We start from the raw sequence: 20659 nt of genomic DNA on the forward strand, positions 1-20659 counted from the left end.
AAGGCGGTATATAAATACCTGTATAAATATAAATAAATAAATAGGGAGGCCAGTGCAAACTCACCTCTCTGCATCGGCACAGAGGCCGAATCTCATCTCTGCAAGCCAGCACAGTGACATGTGCCAGCCCAGCCGACTCAGAAGTCGGCACAAACTTGCCTAACGGCAAGTTTGCAACAGTACTGGGCTGGCACAAAGGACTTGTGCTGATCCAAAGCAATCTTAGGATTGTGCTGTTTTATTTTTTATTGAGTTGACTACTGGTCGTATTCAAACTTTCATGCTCCTTAGCGGAATTTTGAAAATGGTCCATCTTGCAGATAGTTCAACTGTTAAGGGATGAGTATCTTTTAAAATGAAGAAATAATGAAATCCAACATAACTTTTTAGTTCAGAAGGAACAAGAGATGTTTCTGTGATATGTTAAAACAGTCTTCTTTACTAAAGCAACGAAATGTGTTTTTTATGCTGTTTTTAATCTACCTGTACTAACTCATTCTGCATAATTTTTAAGAGTAGAATTTGTATTACCCAGTGGTTCTCAAATGTTTTAGCGCCGGAACCCACTTTTTAGAATAACAATCTGTTGAACTGGAAGTGATGTCATGGTCAGAAATGATGTCATCAATTTAGGCTAAAAACCTAAGCTGCAATCAGCAAAAGGTCCCATTACGCAGCACTCTTGTACTGTTATTTTGCATTGCTCAGAATTCAAATGTTCCAGCTCAGAAATCAAAGCAGAACAAAGACTTTGATCCTTCTCCATCTACCCAGCACTCCCTGCTTTCCAGCGTCCCACCTTCCCACCTATTCAGGGCAGAGCACCATGTATTTCAGTGGTGGCTGAACTAGGTGCTACATGACTCTCAACCCACCTAGTGGGCCCTAGGTCCAGAGTTGACAAACTCTGGTATTACACATTCCATGAATACAAACATCAGAAGAGTCCTGCTGAATAAGACGCAGTGTTCATTTAATGTATCACCCTGTTTCCAACAGTGGCTGATGTCTTGCCTTCATGCCAATGACTGAGGAAGCCACAATCAGCGCATTAAAGCAACAGCCTTTCCTCACTGATTATTCCTCTGATTATTCTAAATAGTATTTAGAGGCCTCTGAACATGCCAATTTCATTTAATTGTTACAGGTTTTTCCAACAGCTATTTACTGTCATCCATGAATTTGTCAAATCTTCCTTAAAGTCACTGAAGCCAATGGCCATTGCTACATCTTATGGCATTATGTTTTCATAATTATATGTTGTGTGAATATGTATTCTGTCTGTCCTGACTACCAATCAACTTCATTGAATGACTCTGAATTCTAGTATTACGAGAGAGGGATACAAATGTATGCCCCTCTTTCCATGCCATTGATAATTTTGTAAATATCATGTCTCTCCTTAATAAGCTTTTTAATAAAAAAAAAATTAAAAGTCCAAAATGCATTAACCTTTCCTCACAGGGAAGGTTGTCTACCTCTCTTTATCATTTTGGTTGCCCTTTTTTGAAATGAGGTGATCACAACTGTACACAGTATTCTGAATGCAGCCATACCATAGATTTTTGTAAAAACATTATGAAATTAGCTATTTTGTTTTCAGTACTTTTCCTAGTACTCAATATGGTACTGCCTTTTTCATTGCTGCAGCTGTTGGTGCACACTAAGAGTTCACTTTCCCATATAAAAGCACATAGACATATTTGTGTATGTATGTATTTATGTACATGAGTATGGGGTGGGAACTATATACATAAAGATAAAAAGGGCATAAAATGCAAGAAGGTCTGAGATACCTTTGTGCAAAGTCCTGTTGTGCAAGCAAACCTCAGTCCAGATTCAAAACTCTTTGGATCCAAGCCATGCTTTTCACACAATTCAAATTTAAAGCAATCATAATGTGACCACTTGGTTATATGAATTAACCCTAATAAATCTGAAAACATACTTGCTGGCAGTTTTTCCTTAGGTGCTAAAAGAAGATCCAAAAAATATGCATTACTTTGTATTTCTATTTCAAGATTGTTTAGAAAGAAAATAATTATCTAGCAAAACAAAGATATAAGGATATTCATCACAGGTTCATCACAGGTATACCTTTTCTGTCAATTTTGCTGCCATACCTATGACAAGATCCACTTGGTTATATAGCCCCCTTGGGTGTCCCAATATGTGGTAGAAAGGCAGGGTTAAAAAAAATTTAAAACAAATGAGATCCAGGAGCTGCAGAAGATCTTTACAGCCCAGAGATCTCTTGGCAGGTGCAATCCATGAATTCCACTTCTGATGCTGCTGCAGAAATTCAAGGGATTTGTACTTCTGCATTATTTGTTTCTGCAGGAACATGCTTGTATAGAGTAGTAAACTGAGCCAGTGAGTCAGAACCAATGTAGCAGTTCATGTATATAATGCCAGAGGAGCATCTCGGCACTATGCTGCTCTCTAGTGGAGCTGCAGAGGTTGATTTGCTATCCTAATTCTGCAATGCAGCATCTTTAGCTTGTTTGATTTTGTAGCTTTCTATTCTTGTAACCCCACAGCATGCTTTCAGGTTAAATAATTGCTGTCATTTCTCTTGTTTTCTACTACTGATTCCCATGCTTGTGTTCATCCAGATAGTGATTGCTAGATCTCAGAAAGGCTGTGTGCATTATCACACTGTTCTGATATTAATTATATTGAATTTTATTTTTTGTGGAATGTACATGTTGACACCTACCTGAATTCAAAATGTTGAGTAAGGAACACTTCATGGACAGTGGGAGTTTGCATCCCTTCATCTTCTCATTCCCCTCTACCTCCCTGTTGCTCCTAAAGGTTGAGAGACCTTCTGGAAAGGGTTTGATGCAGTGGGAATATGGACAGAAAATGGCCATCGCCACTTTATGCTTTTCATTCATACACTAGATTCTTTGGATCCTGACCACTTTAGATAAAGAAGGAAATTTTGTTTTTAACTATTGGTCCTCAATTTTTAAAATTTCTGCTAGGCCTGTCTCGTCATGTGGTTGCAGACAGCAAACAAGTAGTTGGACTTCTGGAAGAAGGAATAGCAAACAGGTATTTCATTTTAGCATTCCCTTTAATTATGTTAATTTTTCTAGACATTTTAGAATCCAATTTTCATCGAACAAGGAGAATAATTACTACATAAGACATTAATGTACTAGTTATTGCCTAGGAAAACATGAAGTTAGTGTTTGCTTTGATGGTACTGCTAAAATAAATAAAGGTTGATTAAATTATAAGATAGTATTAGCTCTCAATTTACGTAGTCTTCACTTGCACATATTTAGAACAGTGTGATTTGCGAATTCTACTCTGCACTTGCAGTTTTTGAAATAATGCAGTCAATAAATAAATAAACTTAGTATGTGCCTCCAGTGCTCTGATGGGAACTCCCTTCGCAATCCCAAGAAGGCAAAGGGGAGGATTGAAGAGAGAGGCTACTGGGAGTGGGAGTGGCTACTGATGGCTGAGAAGCCATGCAGCAAAGATGCGTTTTGTACCCACAACGCTTCCTCTGACGCAAATGCTTCTGTCTGCCTGGCTTTCCCATCTCTGCCTCCCCAAGAGTCAGCTTTAAGTAATATTAAAACTTAAAAACTTTGATTTACTGTTTATACAATGTTACCAATTTTCTGCATTGCTGCGTAGGATTTCTTAATTTCTTTACTGAAATTTGTCTCTTAGAAATATGAAATATAACTTTAAGACTTCACATCTAGATATGTATTTAGTTATTTATATTTTGTATAGGTACCTGGCACAATCTAGAGATATCAGCATGCTAAAGCATACCTGATTATTATTAATACAATATACAGTCATTCTGATGGGGCGTATTTCCAGTCATTCATAACTGGTAGCAGAAGTGGGTATTGCCGCTGTCCAGATCTCATGTCTTGTATGTACTTTTCTGCACAGAAGAGTGAAATATTAACTCTATTTTGTTTTGCATCTAGAATTACAGCAGCTACCCATGTTCATGATGCCAGCAGCAGATCCCATGCTATCTTCACCATCCAGTACACTCAAGTTAGTCCAATTTTCCATTCAAGCATTTTGAAAACCAGTGAACAAATTTTGACTGACATTAATTTGAACAATAAGGCGATGCTATCAAAACCGTTTGCATGCTATTGACAAAGGGCACAGTCCTAACCAAGTCTACTCAGAAGTAAGCCCTATTTTGTTCAATGGGACTTACTCTCAGGAAAGTGTGGTTAGGATTGCAGCCAAAGAAAAATAATTTAAAAATAGATACATTTTTAAATTATTTCATTTTTCTTGTCAATTCAGTGTAGTTTGCAATAAAGTAATAAGATACAAAGAACGATAGCATAATGTTAAAAATATCATTCTTACAACAACAGCAACATTGTCACAGCAAATAGAAAGCAGCTCTCAACCTCATAAGAACATAAGAACAGCCCCACTGGATCAGGCCATAGCCCATCTAGTCCAGCTTCCTGTATCTCACAGCGGCCCACCAAATGCCCCAGGGAGCACACCAGATAACAAGAGACCTCATCCTGGTGCCCTCCCTTGCATCTGGCATTCTGACATAGCCCATTTCTAAAATCAGGAGGTTGCGCATACACATCATGGCTTGTAACCCATAATGGATTTTTCCTCCAGAAACTTGTCCAATCCCCTTTTAAAGGCGTCTAGGCTAGATGCCAGCACCACATCCTGCGGCAAGGAGTTCCACAGACCGACCACACGCTCTGAAATAAAGTAAAGAAATATTTTCTTTTATCTGTCTTAACCCTCCCAACACTCAGTTTTAAAACTGAACCTCCATAGAAGGTTTCCTTAAAAAACCAAACTCATGCTCCAAACCTAGCCCTCACCAGCCTATATAATGCAGTGGTGCCAACTGACCACTCACCTTCCTATGGTGGGGAAGGGTGACCAGATACCCACAAGTATCATGTTGACCTCAGAAAAGAGGGATAGGGTCCCAACATTTGTGACTGCTGCCAAAATCCACCCCCTTCTGCCCTCGAACCACCCCTGCCCACCTCACTCCTCTGAGCCACCCATGACCCACCCCTGCTGACACCCACCCATCACCCAAAAAAGTTCTATCCTTTTGTACTCATCTGTTGCTTCTCATTTGGTGGGAAAACCCTAAGCAAAACATTAGATGCTGACTGGCTCAGAGAGGAGGGTGTGGAGAGAATGGGGGAGTATGGGAGAAATTTGGTTTATTCTCCCATAGTGGGATTTCATGTGAATTCCAGTCTTTACCTAAAATTATATACCTGATGGACATATTTAACCTTTCTGCTATTTTAGTGTTCCTTTGCAGGGGGTATGGCATATACCCTTCATCTTGAGTGTTCCAATAGGGCAGGCTTAAGCTATTTCTGCCCAACGTTGCATATAAGCAACAGGGATCAATTGTGTACACCTGTGGGCTGGTCAGAAATGAGTTAACATAAAAGCCGCATGTGATAAACTTCAGATGTTGGAAAACCGTAAGAACCACGTATGTTAAATTTCAGATGTTGAAAAGCCACAATATTTAAGAAACATTTAAATTCTTAAATATATTTACTTACCAAGAACAATCCATGGGACTTGAATTTTATACCCCAATAAATAATTATAAAGCTCAAAAATGTTTCATTTGCCTGTTATATTAATTGCAAAAAAAGGAGCAAAAAGGAGCTCGGCCAACATATTTCCGAGAGCCGCACATTATATGTCAAAGAGCCGAATGAGGCTTGTAAGTCACAGTTTGGCCACCCCTGCAATATGGCATACTAAGAAATTGTTTTGGCTTCTTGTTTAGCAACTCTTATGCTGAACTGCCAAATTCTTGAATTTCTTGGAGGGTCCGGGAAAAACAAAAATCATACAGCACAGATAAGAATAACTTAATGTTGAATTAGTATGAATTATACTAACACCTGAATGCATTTTCCTTCAGGCTATACTCGAGAACAATCTGCCCTCTGAAACTGCAAGCAAGATCAACTTAGTGGACCTTGCAGGCAGGTAATATTTTCCTTCCTGAGACAGCATGCCATAAGCTGTATGGGAGAACAAGTGTGATTCCATTGGACTGATTAAAGAGTTTCGAAGGTTGCTTTTTCTGTTGTGTGTTCTGTTGTAGTTGTGAATTTAACTCAAATATTTCTTCTTCTATATTTTTTCTTGTACAAATGAGGCTCGTAGAGAGGGATTTCTAGTAACAGACCCGTAAGTGGGGAATTGCTGCTCTGTTTCATGCTTGCCAATTCCTGAACATGAGCATTTGCCTGAAGGGCTGTAAAACCTTCCTTTTGGGAGTTTCATTGTTTAGTTTGATTTTATACTTCTGGCTTTCAATTGTTGTGACTTCCTCAGGCCTAACACACAGTCTAATGAAATACTTACCTTGAATGGATAATTCTTGGGATATTAGAGTTTATTTAGCTGCACAATCATGTGAGGTTTCCTCCTGTTCCATCTCTGAAATCTGCCAGTGACTTATTTCTGTGTTAAAATAATTGCATGGCATTTGTATTGTTTAGACCAGGTTAAAGTTATTACTGCTTTTCCTCTTCTCATTGTGTGTTCCAGTGAAAGAGCTGATCCCAGTTACTGCAAAGATCGGATTACGGAAGGTGCCAACATTAACAAATCATTGGTTACTCTTGGAATTGTCATCTCTGCTTTAGGTATAAACAATTTTTATGTTTCATTTTAATACTTGTACACAGTTTTACTATGCAAATTAGAATGCAATATTTTAATAATATAAAATGTGTCAGGTGAACAATTATGTTGCTTCTTTGTATTCTAATGGCATAAAAATTGATGGTGTCCATAAAATATTATGATTCAATAGTTTTCAAAGCAAGCTAGCTCAGTTTGGTAGATCATGAAACATTTTGCATGAGAAATTACCACAATGTCAATATAAGGTACCATTGTTACTTTAGTAGAAGTGAGAAGAATGAGATATTGATGTACTAGAGCAGGGGTCTCCAAACTTTTTGGCCAGAGGGCTGCATCAAATATCTGGCACGGTGTTAAGGGCTGGAAAAAAAATTTTAAATGTAAAAATTATTTAAATAAATTAGAGATAGAACTTAGATGGGTGAATAAATGAATGAATGGGCTCATTCATTCAACCTCTCTGACCCTTGAACACTCTCCAGATGCAACCAGAGCATAGTTCCAGTCATGTTTGGCCAAGTGGGCCAGAGGCTTTCAGGAGACAAGAGGCTGGCCACAAGCCAGATAGAGGCTCACTGCAGGCCGCATCTGGCCCCCTGAATGGGGTTTGTAGACTCCTGTACTAGAGAACAAGAAATTCCTCTTTGGATTAGCTAGAGCTTGGAATTTTTTAAGCACCCAATGTGTGTGTGTGTGTGTTGTGTGTGTGTGTCCCATCCACAATTTGTGTGTGTGTGTGTGTGTGCAGTATTCATGCCAATACGCAATAGTTTGATTTCCAGTTCCCATAAATTTTATGAAGTTGTGTGTATGTGAAGGGAGGGACATGCATGCTGATTTCAGCCTCTTTGTAAAGAAAAAAAAGTTTGTAGGGCAATGTGCTCTGGTGCAGAAGAGGATGGAGCTACTGGAGAGGCAGAAGGTAAGCTTCCTGCTTAATCCCAAATAGCAATCAGGCAATAGAATAGCAATAGAATCAGGCAACTAGGAGCTGCCTCAGACTGTCAAAAATATTGCTTGGAAAGGTCTCTTGAACAAGAACTAAAAATATGGGAGCACTTATCTAGCAATTTGAAGAAAAATCAAATATTGAGAGTAGGGTGTGAAAAAATGTTTTTAAATCATTGCTCATGTTGCTGACATCAGCTAGTAGGTGCTTGTGCTGTTCATACAACTCTCTTTCCACACAGTATAGTAATCGTATTCATAATGATGAAACTATTTAAAGGGAGGATTTTGTATATCCACTGCCAAATAATCTTGGTTTTAGTGCAATAGACATGCAATATAGTGAGATGGCACTATGTAGTCATAGCACAACTGGCCTATCTGAGGGAGTTGGGGGAAACAAATACCCTGCTGCAACCTCCTCCTCCTGCCACTCATTTTCTTTTTTCTTCAGTCCCATTTGCAGGGACTTAGAAGGCCTTCTGAGACCTCTGGAAAGCCTAAAAACATCACTTCCAGTTTCCCCCCAAAACTGGAAGTGATGTTTTTAAGCCTCCGGGCCACATGAGGAGCGGCATTTTACAGTCCTGACCCCAGGATCTCAATTGCATCACTGTTGGTTTAATTCTTCCATCACCTAGTGAAGACTTTCTTATTCTGCCAGCTGTGAGGCTGAGTGGTGTTTTCTCCTCCTTTAACTGTATTTTTGCACTTAATAGTACAGTTAATAGCACTTAATAGTATGGTTGTTAGTGTATTATTTAATGTTCAATCTATCATATGACTTTAGTTTGTTTTTAGTAGATTTTATGCCACTTTCAGGCCTCTCCTTAAGGCTGAAAGGTGAGATGCAAACGATCAAAGAAATATATAAATATCTCAGGAATACAAGTGCTTCTTTAAAGAAGAGATCCCTTGATCCCTTGCAATAAATGATAGACTTTACAATATACATTGTGCAAGTCAGAAATTGTTGTTGTTCTCTCCCACCCCCTTTAGCACAAAATTCTCAGATGTTCAGTAGTTGCCAGAGCATAAACAGCATAGCCAGTGAAGTGGATAGCAGCCATACAGACAGTCACTATGGACCCAGTGTTGGTAGCCAGCGGCGTCCAGCTTACATTCCATATCGTGACTCCGTCCTCACTTGGCTTCTGAAGGATAGTCTGGGTGGCAATTCCAAGACCATTATGATTGCAAGTAAGTTTAACATCCTAGTTTCCTTACATGTTTTACTGGTGAGTCTCGCATTAGGATGCTACACAGCATGGTTTAAGGCTTTGAAAGTTCAGTGCTTAACTTTAAAGTTACCAGTTTGTCTTTAAAGTAGTAATGGTGAAACTGGACATATACACAAATACACATTAAGAAGATGCTCTGTACTAGAAGCGCCTCTTTTTCTGAAAACTTTTTGGCTTTTTGGTGAAGGCTAAAAACATATCTGTTTCATCAGGCATAAGAACATAAGAACAGCCCCACTGGATCAGGCCATAGGCCCATCTTGCCCTAGGAGGCAAGAGTTACCCTTGAGACAAGACTTACCCTTACAGAAGCCATGCTGATTCTCTCTCAGCAAGGCTTGTTCTTCTATGTGTTTTGAGGTTCTGTCTTTGATGAGGCATTCCACCATCCTAACTGGTATAAATGTTAGGCTGACTGGCCTATAGTTTCCCAGGTCCCCGCTACTTCCCTTTTTAAAAATCAGTGTGACATTTGCTATCCTCCAATCCTCTGGCACCATGGCTATTTTGAGGGACAAGTTAAATATTTTAGTCAAGAGATCAGCAATTTCATTCTTCAATTCCTTAATAACTCTTGGGTGGATGCCATCAGGGCCCGGTGACTTATTGATCTTTATCAGTTAGGTCTGAAACATCTTCTCTTTTAACCTCTATCTGACTTAATTCCTTGGTCAGGAGGGGCCGTTTGGGCAGCGGTATCTGCCCGAGGTCTTCTGCCATGAAGACAGATGCAAAGAACTCATTTAATTTCTCTGCCATCTCTAAGTCTCCTTTTCTCTCCCCTTTCCCTCCCTCACCATCCAGAGGGCCAACCGCTTCTCTGGTGGGTTTCCTGCTTCTAACATATTTGAAGAAGCTTTTATTATTCCCCTTAATGTTGCTGGCCATGCATTCCTCATAGTCTCTCTTGGCCTCCTGTATCACCTTCTTACATTTCTTTTACCGCAGTTTATGTTCCTTTTTATTCTCCTTATTAGGGCAAGACTTCCATTTACGGAAGGAAGCTTCCTTGCCCTCAGCCTCTCTAACTTGGCTCATTAGCCATGCGGGCACCCTCCTGGACTTAGTTGAGCCCATCTTCCTTTGCAGTATACACTTCTGCTGGGCCTCTATTACTGTTGTTTTAAGCAGCCTCCATGCACTCTGGAGAGATTGGTTCTCTTTTTACCTTCCCTTTCAACCTCCTTCTAACCAGCCTCCTCATTTGAGGGAAGTCCGCTCGTTGGAAGTCAAGGGTTTTTGGGAGAGATTTGCCCAGTATGCTTCCCCTGACGTGCATGTCGAAATGGATCACAGCGTGATCACTGTTCCCCAATGTCTCAGTAACATTGACATCTCTAACCAGGTCCTGAGTACTGCACAATATTAAATCCAGAGTCACCTGTCCACTAGTGGGCTCCATGACTAGCTACTCTAAGGCACAGTCATTTAACATGTCAAGAAATCTGGTCTCCTTTTCATGACCAGAACACAAATTGACCCAGTCTATATGAGGATAATTGAAGTCCCCCTTGATTACAACATTGGCCCTCCTTGTCACCTTCCTGATCTGTTTCCTCATTTCAAGGTCCCCTTCCGGTTTCTGGTCTGGAGGACGATAGTACACCCCCAGTATTACATCACATTTGGTTGCTGAGTGGATTTTTGCCCTCTGTTACTCTGATATACTATGGTGACTTGACTGCCTCCCTGGACTCATCAATTCCCCACTGACTCAATGAGTTCTTTTCTCTTAAAATTCTTTGCTCTATTTTTGATATTGTTTTTCTCTATGCAATGTTAAAATTAAGGTTTTAATGCCTTGTTTGATTTTTTTACTTGTTGTGATTCTTTGTACTTGATTATGAAACTTTGTAACCCGCCTTGGACATTTGCTTTGGCATTGGAAAGGCGAGGTATAAATTTCTTAAATAAGTAAGTAAGGGCACAATCCTAAAGCACCCTTGGGCCAACACAAGTCCCTTGCGCCAGCTCAGGAGGGTCACAAACGTACGCCTCCTCAAGAGGAAGCGCTGGCCTGCAAAGGCTGATGGAAGCCTCCTCACTGGCTTCCTCTCTGAGACTTGTGTTGGCCCAGTCAGGCCGACGCAAGCAGCAAAGGTAGGCGGGGGGGAGGCCAGGAGGAGATGGGAGGGAGGCGTTCCTGGGCAGGGGAAGGGCGGACTCTGGGCGGCTTCCGGGGGCAGGGGGCAGGAGATGATTTTGGGATCTGGCGGTTATGCATGATCCCAAGCCCCGTTCCCAGGAAGAACGGAGCAGCTTCAAGCCTTTCCACTCTCCTTGGACTTGTTACACCTCAAGAGGTGGCGCAAGTCCAAGGAAACCTATAGGTGCAAGCCGCCCTTACCCAGAGGTAAATGTTTCCCCTTGTCTCTGGCTGAGCCGCTTGTGGCCACAATCCTGTGCTGGATATAGCGCAAGCCTCTTGGCTTGCCTGTTCCAGTGCAGGATAGGATTGCACCCTAAGTAAAATAAAAACAGCTATTGGGACAGTCCCAGTAAGGACTGCAGTGCATGGGGAGGGGGAGGTTAATTTCCCCCCATGCAATTTTCCCATTGCAGATAACCCCTCTGAAGTAGTGTTTGCTCCTGAAGAAGCTCTTCGAGGAAATAGCTGCTCATGGGGACGATTTCCAGCATAAAAGAGTTAACCTCTCCCTTTCTGTGCACTATAGTTTCAAGTGGGATAATCTCCCCATGCAGTTTTTTCTAGAGAAAGAGACTTTTTTTCTGGTGGTGTATACCTCTGTAGCATGCGTTTATGTGCACATCTAGTTTGGCCCCAAATTATGAGCTCTCCTTCCTCTTATTATTCCAGGAGTAATTAAAATCAACTATGCAAACTGAGAGCCCAATCCTGAGCTCTGTGCAATGGCTTCGTGCGGCCACGGATTGTTGCAAACGTGCCATAAGGCACGTCTGTGAGTCCTACCACCCATGTAGCGCTGGGCTAGTGCCAGGCTAGTGCCAGGCAGGCACCCAGCCTCTGCTACTTGGTGGTCTCAAGACCGCTGAGCTGTGGCAAGGTAAGCAAGGGCAGGGAGCAGGGCGGTGAGGAGGCGTTCTGGGAAGGGGTGAGGCAGGCGAAGGGAGGAGAGAGGTCAGGGAAGAGGCATAATGGGGAGGCGGGGGTGGAGAGAGAGCGGGCTGGAGGCATGCCTGGGGGAGGGAGCAAACTCAAGACTGCCGAGCCAGAGCCACGGCACAGTAAGCGACGGCGGGGAGGGGGTGGGGAAGAGGTGTTCCTGGGAGGTGGGCGGGGGCGGAGAGAGGGCAGACGGGAGTCTACTGATGGCTAGGTGTTTCTTGCTGAATGCTGATCAGGCCCCTAGGAACGGATTGCTTGCATGTGAATATAGGATATAATGCAACTGCTATAGAAAGGAATAAAAGAGTTAAGAACATAAGAACATAAGGCTAGCCCCACTGGATCAGGCTATAGGCGCATCTAGTCCAGCTTCCTGTATCTCACAGCGGCCCCCCAAATGCCCCAGAGAGCATACCTGATAACAAGAGACCTGCATCCTGGTGCCCTCCCTTGCATCTGACGTAGCCCATTTCTAAAATTAGGAGGTTGCACATACACATCATGGCTTGTAACCCGTAATGGATTTTTCCTCCAGAAACTTGTCCAATCCCCTTTTAAAGGCGTCCAGGCCAGATGCCGTCACCACATCCTGTGGCAAGGAGTTCCACAGACCAACCACACGCTGAGTAAAGAACTATTTTCTTTTGTCTGTCCTAACTCTCCCAATTTTAGTGGATGTCCCCTGGTTATGTGAGAGTGTAAAGAGCATCTCTCTATCCACTTTATCCTTCCCATGCATAATTCTGTATGTCTCAATCATGTCCCCCTTCAGGCGTCTCCTTTCTAGGCTGAAGAGGCCCAAACGCTGTAGCCTTTCCTCATAAGGAAGGTGCCCCAACCCAGTAAGCATCTTAGTCGCTCTCTTTTGCACCTTTTCCATTTCCACTATATCCTTTTGAGATGTGGTGACCAGAACTGGACACAATACTCCAGGTGTGGCCTTACCATAGATTTGTACAACGGCATTATAATATTAGTCGTTTTGTTTGCAATACCTTTTCTAAGGATCCCAAGCATAGAATTGGCCTTCTTTACAGTCGCCGCACATTGTAATGTGCTTTTACAGTCATATGATTCCTCATGCAGCACTTCTAAACCATATTAAATCCTTTTTTTTTCCTTCACAGCTATATCTCCTGCAAGTTCTTGTTACAATGAGACCATGAGTACCTTGAGATATGCCTCCAATGCCAAAAACATTATTAACAAACCCCGGGTGAATGAGGTGAGACTTTGCTGTCCTTCTGCCCTAAGTAGTGTGCATGTGTGTTCATATATTGATAAAGCAAAATGTCAATTACAAAAGTACAGTAAGAGCCCAATCCTGAGCTTGGCGCAGTGGCTTTGTACCACCGCGCACTGTCGCGCACCTTATGGCACGTTTTTGAGTCATACCGCTGGGCTACCACCCATGCTAACCCTGCGCTGGCTGGCACTGGGCTACCGCCGGGCTAGTGCCAAGCGGGCACCCAGCCTCCACTGCTTGGCAGTCTCAAGACTGCCAAGCCGCAGCATAGTAAGCAAGGGTGGGAGGGGGGCAGGGAGGGGGGAGGCAGGCATGGGTGGAGAGAGGATGGGTGGGAGGCATGCTGGGGGAGGGAGCAGGGAGGCAGAGAGGTGGGTCTGGTGGAGCAGAGCTGTCTGTTCGTGTAGGGCTCGGCGCCCTACACAAATGGCTTTACCTTACCGCTGATCTTTTGGTCGGCGTTCAAGTGAGTAGCCCCATTTGGGGGCTGCTTCCCTTACCCATGAGAAGGGTACGAAAGTCCCCTTCTCCCAAGGTACCACCCTCGGCAGGCTGAGGCGCACAGGATGCAGCAGCAGCTGTTTTCGGTACCGCTGCAGCCGCTCAGGATTGGGCTGCTGGTTGGCTAATTGCTAAGCACCCACATATTATTTTGCTTTATTGCTTTGTCTAATGCGCATGCTACTGAAACGACTACCAAAAATGTTTTAAATTTGTTTTTCTACACATTTTTAGTTCTAATTCTCTTTTAATATTTATATAGCTAGGTTTTCACTATATTTTTGTTGCATGTTTTCACCAAGTATCATAATGGTTTGAATGGAAAATACAGGGTGACCCCCAAAAAAACAGAACCCATAAAAATTTTATTAAATCCTACAAAGGTCCAGTAAATTTCAAGAAACTTACTGAACTCAAACCAAGACATATTGGGGAAGATTATTGTTCCAATATTTCATGCACAGAGTTGACTTGTATACCCTGAAAGAAAAAAGATGAAAAATTGAAATTGACAGTTTTATTCAAAGATTTGTGGGTTCTGTTTTTTGGGGGGGTCACCCTGTATATGGGATGCAGTGAGCCATTGGTATACGTGAGGGATCCGTTCCTGGACACACACAGCCCCTTGGATACCAACCCATTTTCACAGATAATCAAATCCGGGGAGAGTCCAGGCCCGAAAAACCAGAAGTGCGTTTCAGAAGGCTCTGGCAAGTTGTTTGGAGGCATGGGGAGGGTCATTCTGAGGCACCTCAGAACACCTCCCGGACTTGACCGGAAGCACATCCGGTCACACCTGAGAGGTCATGTGAGGCCCTTCAGCGTGGACTGGCATCTGTGACAAGTCACATCTGCGGGTGCTGAACCTGCACTACAGAGGGCCCACATTAGTAATATTTGTGGTATTTTAAAATTTTGTTTTCATATCGTGTATAGTTCTCTCTTAGAATAGCTTGAATGAAATTTGTTGCTTTCATACTTTCACCTGACCAATTTTTTTTAAAGAGTATTTGTGCTTTCCTCTTTCAGGATGCAAATGTGAAGCTAATTAGAGAACTGAGAGAAGAAATTGACAGACTGAAGGCTATGCTGATGAGTTTTGAGCTGGTGTGTTCAAATATTTATCTAAATGTAAATCAGAATGAATCATTCATTAGCTCTGTATCTCATTTTAAAAGCATCATCTTTTCTTAGCTCTGATCTTGTTAAATGAGGCAGGGAACTAATGTGCTCATCCATTCCATAAACATATGCCATTCTGCTTTTTTTGTTATGTTAGGAAGCCCCTCTCTCTGGTTCTTTACTTACAGTTTTTGTTTGACTGTTGATATATTCAGTATCAAACATATGAATAACATAACAGGTCAAACATAGCTTTTGATATGGAGCTTTACTTTCCCCTTGGTTTTACCTTCTGTTTTGTCAAATTCCCTGTCCATGCTTTTTGTAGAGAGCCTATGCCCACTTTAAGCTAATTAGCTCCGCTTTGTTCCCCAGTAATGGCACTCATTCTGCACTGTAGCACTCCTGGACCCCACCACCAGGGTGGGGTCCTCCTTTCTCCTGCCATAAGCTTCTTCAGCCACTGCAGCAACACCTTCATCCTCAGCAGGTCTTGGGCATGTCAGCCACACACCAGTCTCCAGCAATCTCTGTTCCAGCAATCCAGCAAGTCCATTCACCCATCAGTCAGTCAGTTAACCCATTGCTCAGACAGCAGTTCCAGTAGTCTGTCAGCCAGTCCATTAGTTCCTCAGTCCATTACTCAGTCTGGCAGTCAGCTAGTCCATCAGTCGGTTCTCTCTCCTCCAAGCTCCTTCCTTCTGCTCTCTCAGTCTTTCCAAGCTCTTTCCTTCTACACGCACTCACTCTTACTGCTCCAGGTGCTGCTTTTATCACTGTAATGACCTGGCTGCCTCTAATGGCTGCAGCTGTGCAGCACCGCCTCTGCTCAAAGCCTCGGTTTTAACCCCATGCTTGCCTGCCAGAGCAAGGGATGGCTGTTGACACCACCCTATGTCCTCGAAGAATCTTGCACACCTTCCTTAACTCAGTCTGGTCTGAATATGGAAACAGTATAGATCTCTCTCTAATATGTGTGTGTGTGTGTGTGTGTGTGTTTTCTTGCTCAGAGGAATTCTAGTCCGTCTTGGAGTGATGACAGAGATGGAAATCTGACAGAATTAGTTCTTCAGAATGAACTGAAGGTATGTTCACTGTGGGTTTGAAATATTGGTTGGCATTTTGGGTGATGTTTGCCTTTTTTGTTTAATTTTATTTGTTGTCCTGTGACGTTTTATTTTGGATGATTACTTTGCTGATTTGCCTTTGATTTCAAATGAGAAGAATAATGGCATAGAAGTATTTTTAAATAAATAATGCACTTTACAATTTTTCCAACACTTGTGGGTTAAGTAGAGGTGTTTGAATACAGTGTTATTTACTTTACTTAGAGGCAAGCCCATTGTGTTCAGTAAGACTTAGGACCCAATCCTGTGGTGCCCTAGTGCTGGCACTGGGTGTCGTAAACATGTTGTGAAGTATATTTATGGCACCCTCTCTGTAGGGAGTGCTGGTGCTGGGCCAGCACCAGGAAGAGGATGATGTGCCATTGCCAGGAGTAAGTTATACTACCAGGGGGTGGTGTGACTTCTGGGGGTGTGGGGAGGGCAAGGGGCAAGGGGAAAGCAGGGGAGGGTGGAACCGGGTGGGGGAGGAGCAGGATCAGGCCCAGGAGGGGGGCGAAGATGGAGGCAGAGTCTGCCGCCATACCCTGACGCAGGCCTCCTTGGGTCTGTGCCCACTCAAAAGCAGGCACAGATCCAAGGAGACCCATTGGTGCTGTGGCTGCATTACCCAGGGTAAGTGATAAAACACTTCCTTACCTTGAGGAATGCTAGCCTGGCACCCACAGGTTTCAGCAGTAACCATTCTGGCACCACTGGAGCTGTAGGTGATGCTGGGTTTAGCACTATGCTGCCCAACTGTAATTTCTTACTCAGTGGAAACAAATACCTCTAGTGATAAGATGTCATGGCACTGTTTTATAAACCTTGATTTTCAGTAACAGTAAATATATTATGTAAGAAATCAAAGGCATTCTCTAAATTGTCTATGGAAAATATTGGATGCAGCTGCATAGAGGAAGTTGCATCTAAGCTCCACTCTAAAGCACCAGGGGTCTTAAATGGGTGGGGGGCTCTGGTGAAGGGGGGATCAGTCACTTCATTTCTCTCATTATGATGGCAGCTTACAAGTGAAAGAAATTGCTGATCTGGTATCAGTTACACTGCAGCACTGCTACCACTGCAGATGCCTTGGAAATTAATGCTGCAGTTTGCAGCTCAGGATGAATCAGGAGGAGATGCAAGGAACCAACATGGTCCCCATCTTGTCCTGTAAAACTGCTGACATAAGCGGACTCCTAAGTCTGAATAACTTATTCCTTAGGCATAAATCAAACTGCCTGATTACACGCTTCTGCCCATTCACCTTCTGTAGAACCAGGTATTTGCCTCTAGGCCACAACTACGTTGCAACTTGATCAGAGATCATGCTGACTGGTGCTATTTCCCAGCACCAATTAGAATACTTTTGTATCCTTTGTACAGTAGATTGTTGTAAAGAGGGTTTCTCATTATGGCATTATATTAAATTGTTTTCTTTCTTTCAAAGATTGAGCAGCTGACCAAAGATTGGACAGATAAATGGATTAACAGGAAAGCTATAATGGAAGAATACAGTGTGGATATCAACAAGAAAAAGGCTGGAGTGACGATAGACTCCAATTTACCTCATTTAATGGCCATGGATGATGATATTCTTAGTACTGGAGTTGTTCTTTATCATCTCAGGGTGAGATGAGTTTCAAGTATTTGGTCTTTAGTTTCAAGTATTAAAGGATTTAGTGTGGTTGAATACAAAGAGAAGACTGAGTCTCTCATTAAGTCATTTCTGCCCAACGTTGCATATACACAACAGGGACCAAATTTGTACACCTGTGGACTGGGCAGAAATGGGTTAAACTGTGTTTGCTTAATAGTATTATGGACAAAGGCATTTGATATAATGTTTCAGAATTGTAAAAAGGGATGTATAGCAGCAAAATGATAGTAAAACCATTTATATCTTGGAATATACTATTTGTGTATGACGTTTTTGGCCTGAATTGTGGTCAGTGTCCCATTAAGAAATCTTAATGTTGTTCAGGAAACATGCATAATAACACACATTATTAATAACTGCACATTATTATATGCATTAACTTACATTGTCCTCTTTGCTGTCTCCAAACTAACTTTTATGTTTACAACTAGCCTAAGAGTGTCATTTCAATGGGCAAGGAATATCTGTACTCTCAGATAATTTGCCTTTAACTATTCCGCTTGCCTTTTCCTTGTAACCTTTAAGATACATTGAATTTTCCAGGAATATTGTTTACTTTCTTTGTTTCATGTTCATCTTGTTATGACCTTGTGTAATCTGGAAGTTGACTTGTACAGGCCTCCATGACCTAATGTATATGCTTTCCGTTGTTTGAGACTGGTACAGATTACTATATTTACTCAGGTAAAATACGTTTCTCAGGTATCCCACTGAATCAAAAAATCTAAGCCTTCTCCAAATTTTTTTTTCTGCTTGCTGAATCTACAGGATGCCCATCTTGGAAGTACAGGTGGGACCTCAGTATCCACTGATTTGGTAACCACTTATTTGACTCACCACTGATCTCGAGGTCCACATTTAAATGCCTTATAACAAAGAAAAATAATGCCAAAATCCAATTTCCTACCTTTGCACTGTATATAATTATAATTTCATTCTATTATTCTCTCCATCTAGTGGCTGAATGCAGTATAGTGTTTATACCAATGCATTCTGGGGCACCGATAGAGCAGCAAGAAACCTGGAAGTTTCCCTTTTCCACTGTTTTGGTATCCACTGATTTTTTTATCCCCTGGGGGGTTCCAGAACAGAACCTTCGTGGATAATGAGGCATGACCTGTATAAGAATTAAACAGAAGAGGAAGAAATGGCATATTAGAACAGCTACAATCTTTCCATTCCTAATATTCACAATTTCTGAAATACATTGAACATATTATTAAATGGAAGGAAGTTGTTTTTGCATGTTCACCATTAGGACTTTCATTAAGCCCTCTTAAGTCTATTTCATTTACACTATACTAACAACTTTGTCCCCTCTTTCTTTGCTTCTAGATGCTGCCTTTTCTTTTCTTTATGCTTTGTCTATTTTAGATTCAGGTTTCTATTACCTTCACCTGAAGAACAAGAAGGTAAAATGCTGAAGTTTTTCTTTAAAATTCACAATGCTATCTTGCCATCTTGCATGAATGGTAAATGAAAGGAACCCACTAAAAGTGATGCATTGATCCTCATGTTCTTTTTGAAACCTAGGATCATAACATCTGCTGTAATCAACATTTTATGTGTCTCAGCTCTTTAAGAGAGAGAAGTCATTTAAATGTTCTCTCATTACAGGTATCACCTAATTATGGATTTACAATAGTGCAATCAAGTTTTGAGAGAGTTTTAAAAATATATTACATAAATTGTAGCATACTTTTTGTAAGTTAACTTTCTTAAGTCCACTGGAACTGATTTTTTTTATTTATTTTTTGCCCTTAGAAGGTCTGCTGAGGTTTGGGGAGGCCATGTGCTTTCTGAGGGCTCCAAAAGAGGGCTTTTCTGTTTTTGGCCGAAAAGCAGAAGTGACGATTTTCATTCCTTAGAACACCCACTGGACGTGACCAGAGCACAGCTCTGGTCGTGTTTGGAGGGAGAGGGTGACCCTGGAAGGTGTGCCCTGGAGCGGCACTCCTTCCAGCTACACCGCTGGCTGTGGGAGTTTGGGGGAGGGTCATATATTAGTAGGAGACGGGTCATATATTAGTAGAGCCATTGGGGGATGTGAGCCCCTGGCCACCCTATCAATTGTCACAAAACAGATGGTGTGCCATGACAGTTTTAACACCTTCTCAGTTTGCCATGAGATGAAAAAGGTTAAAAAACACTGAATTAGAGAGTTGGCTGAAGTTGATGTGTGCAATCTCTTTCCCATAGGAATTATATAACATCTAACACAATACTACCCATGAGTATAACTCACTGATGTTACATTTAGCGATGTGCTGTTTCCTCTGTTATAACGTCCCCCTTTCGCTTCTGCTCTTGCAGTTTATAGATTTTCTTTTCTACATGATGTTCAGCATGTAAATTGCTCTGGGCAAGGATTATTTCTTCAGTTGTTATATTTGGAAATCAGATCTGTCTATTTAATTCATTCATTCCTGTGCAAGAGACTTTTATCTCTTCTACCCCTTAGATAAATTTACCTCTCCCCCATAATTCTTGTGTAATTGTTTATTTAAGGGCCCAATCCTATCCAACTTTCCAGTTGTTCCCATATGTTCCAATATCTTGGTGAGGCCTGTTTGACTGCTTTCCCACCACTGCATGCAGTGCATGCCGCATGGGCCCAGCTGTACCGGCAGTGGAAAATTGGATAGGATTGGGCTCTAAATGATTTCTTCCTCACCCTTCCACCCCCCATAGATGCCACCAATGTAGCTGACAGTAGATGTTAAAACATAAAAACAGTACAAACCAGCTAAAGTAAGTATATAAAAAATTAAGCACAAGAATAAAAATCTTATAAAATCCTCCTCACCAAGTCTGCTGGTATTTCTATCACCACAGTGAGGGGCACAGTCCATGCTTAAGAGGGGAACAGAAGAAGCTGGGGTTCGCAGTGGTGGTTCTCTGCCTCACTGTTTTACATTTCTCCTCCTCACAGGGCCTTGGTATTTCTGTGGCCGCTGTGGGGAGAGGAGCACACTCCACACTTCTTTGAAAATAACTGTGAGAGGGATAACACGAATCTCCTCTGCCACCGTGCAACTGTAAAACAACTGAATATAAAATTAATCCATGCAGATA

The 20659-nt window shown here is 42.0% G+C and overlaps 1 protein-coding gene across 1 annotated transcript in view; it reads left to right on the forward strand.

Annotated features, from left to right (window-relative positions):
- STARD9 (StAR related lipid transfer domain containing 9) overlaps positions 1–20659 on the forward strand; it is a 133222-nt gene that overhangs the window by 63067 nt on the left and 49496 nt on the right. Inside the window, exons 8-16 of the mRNA XM_066618701.1 lie at positions 2991–3060; positions 3966–4038; positions 5942–6009; positions 6577–6674; positions 8623–8823; positions 13080–13177; positions 14729–14806; positions 15832–15906; positions 17375–17554. Coding sequence (XP_066474798.1) covers positions 2991–3060; positions 3966–4038; positions 5942–6009; positions 6577–6674; positions 8623–8823; positions 13080–13177; positions 14729–14806; positions 15832–15906; positions 17375–17554 — 941 coding nt within the window. The remainder of the gene's footprint in view (positions 1–2990; positions 3061–3965; positions 4039–5941; positions 6010–6576; positions 6675–8622; positions 8824–13079; positions 13178–14728; positions 14807–15831; positions 15907–17374; positions 17555–20659) is intronic.

The sequence above is a fragment of the Tiliqua scincoides genome, chromosome 1 (assembly GCF_035046505.1).
Source record: "Tiliqua scincoides isolate rTilSci1 chromosome 1, rTilSci1.hap2, whole genome shotgun sequence".
Lineage (NCBI taxonomy): Eukaryota > Metazoa > Chordata > Lepidosauria > Squamata > Scincidae > Tiliqua > Tiliqua scincoides.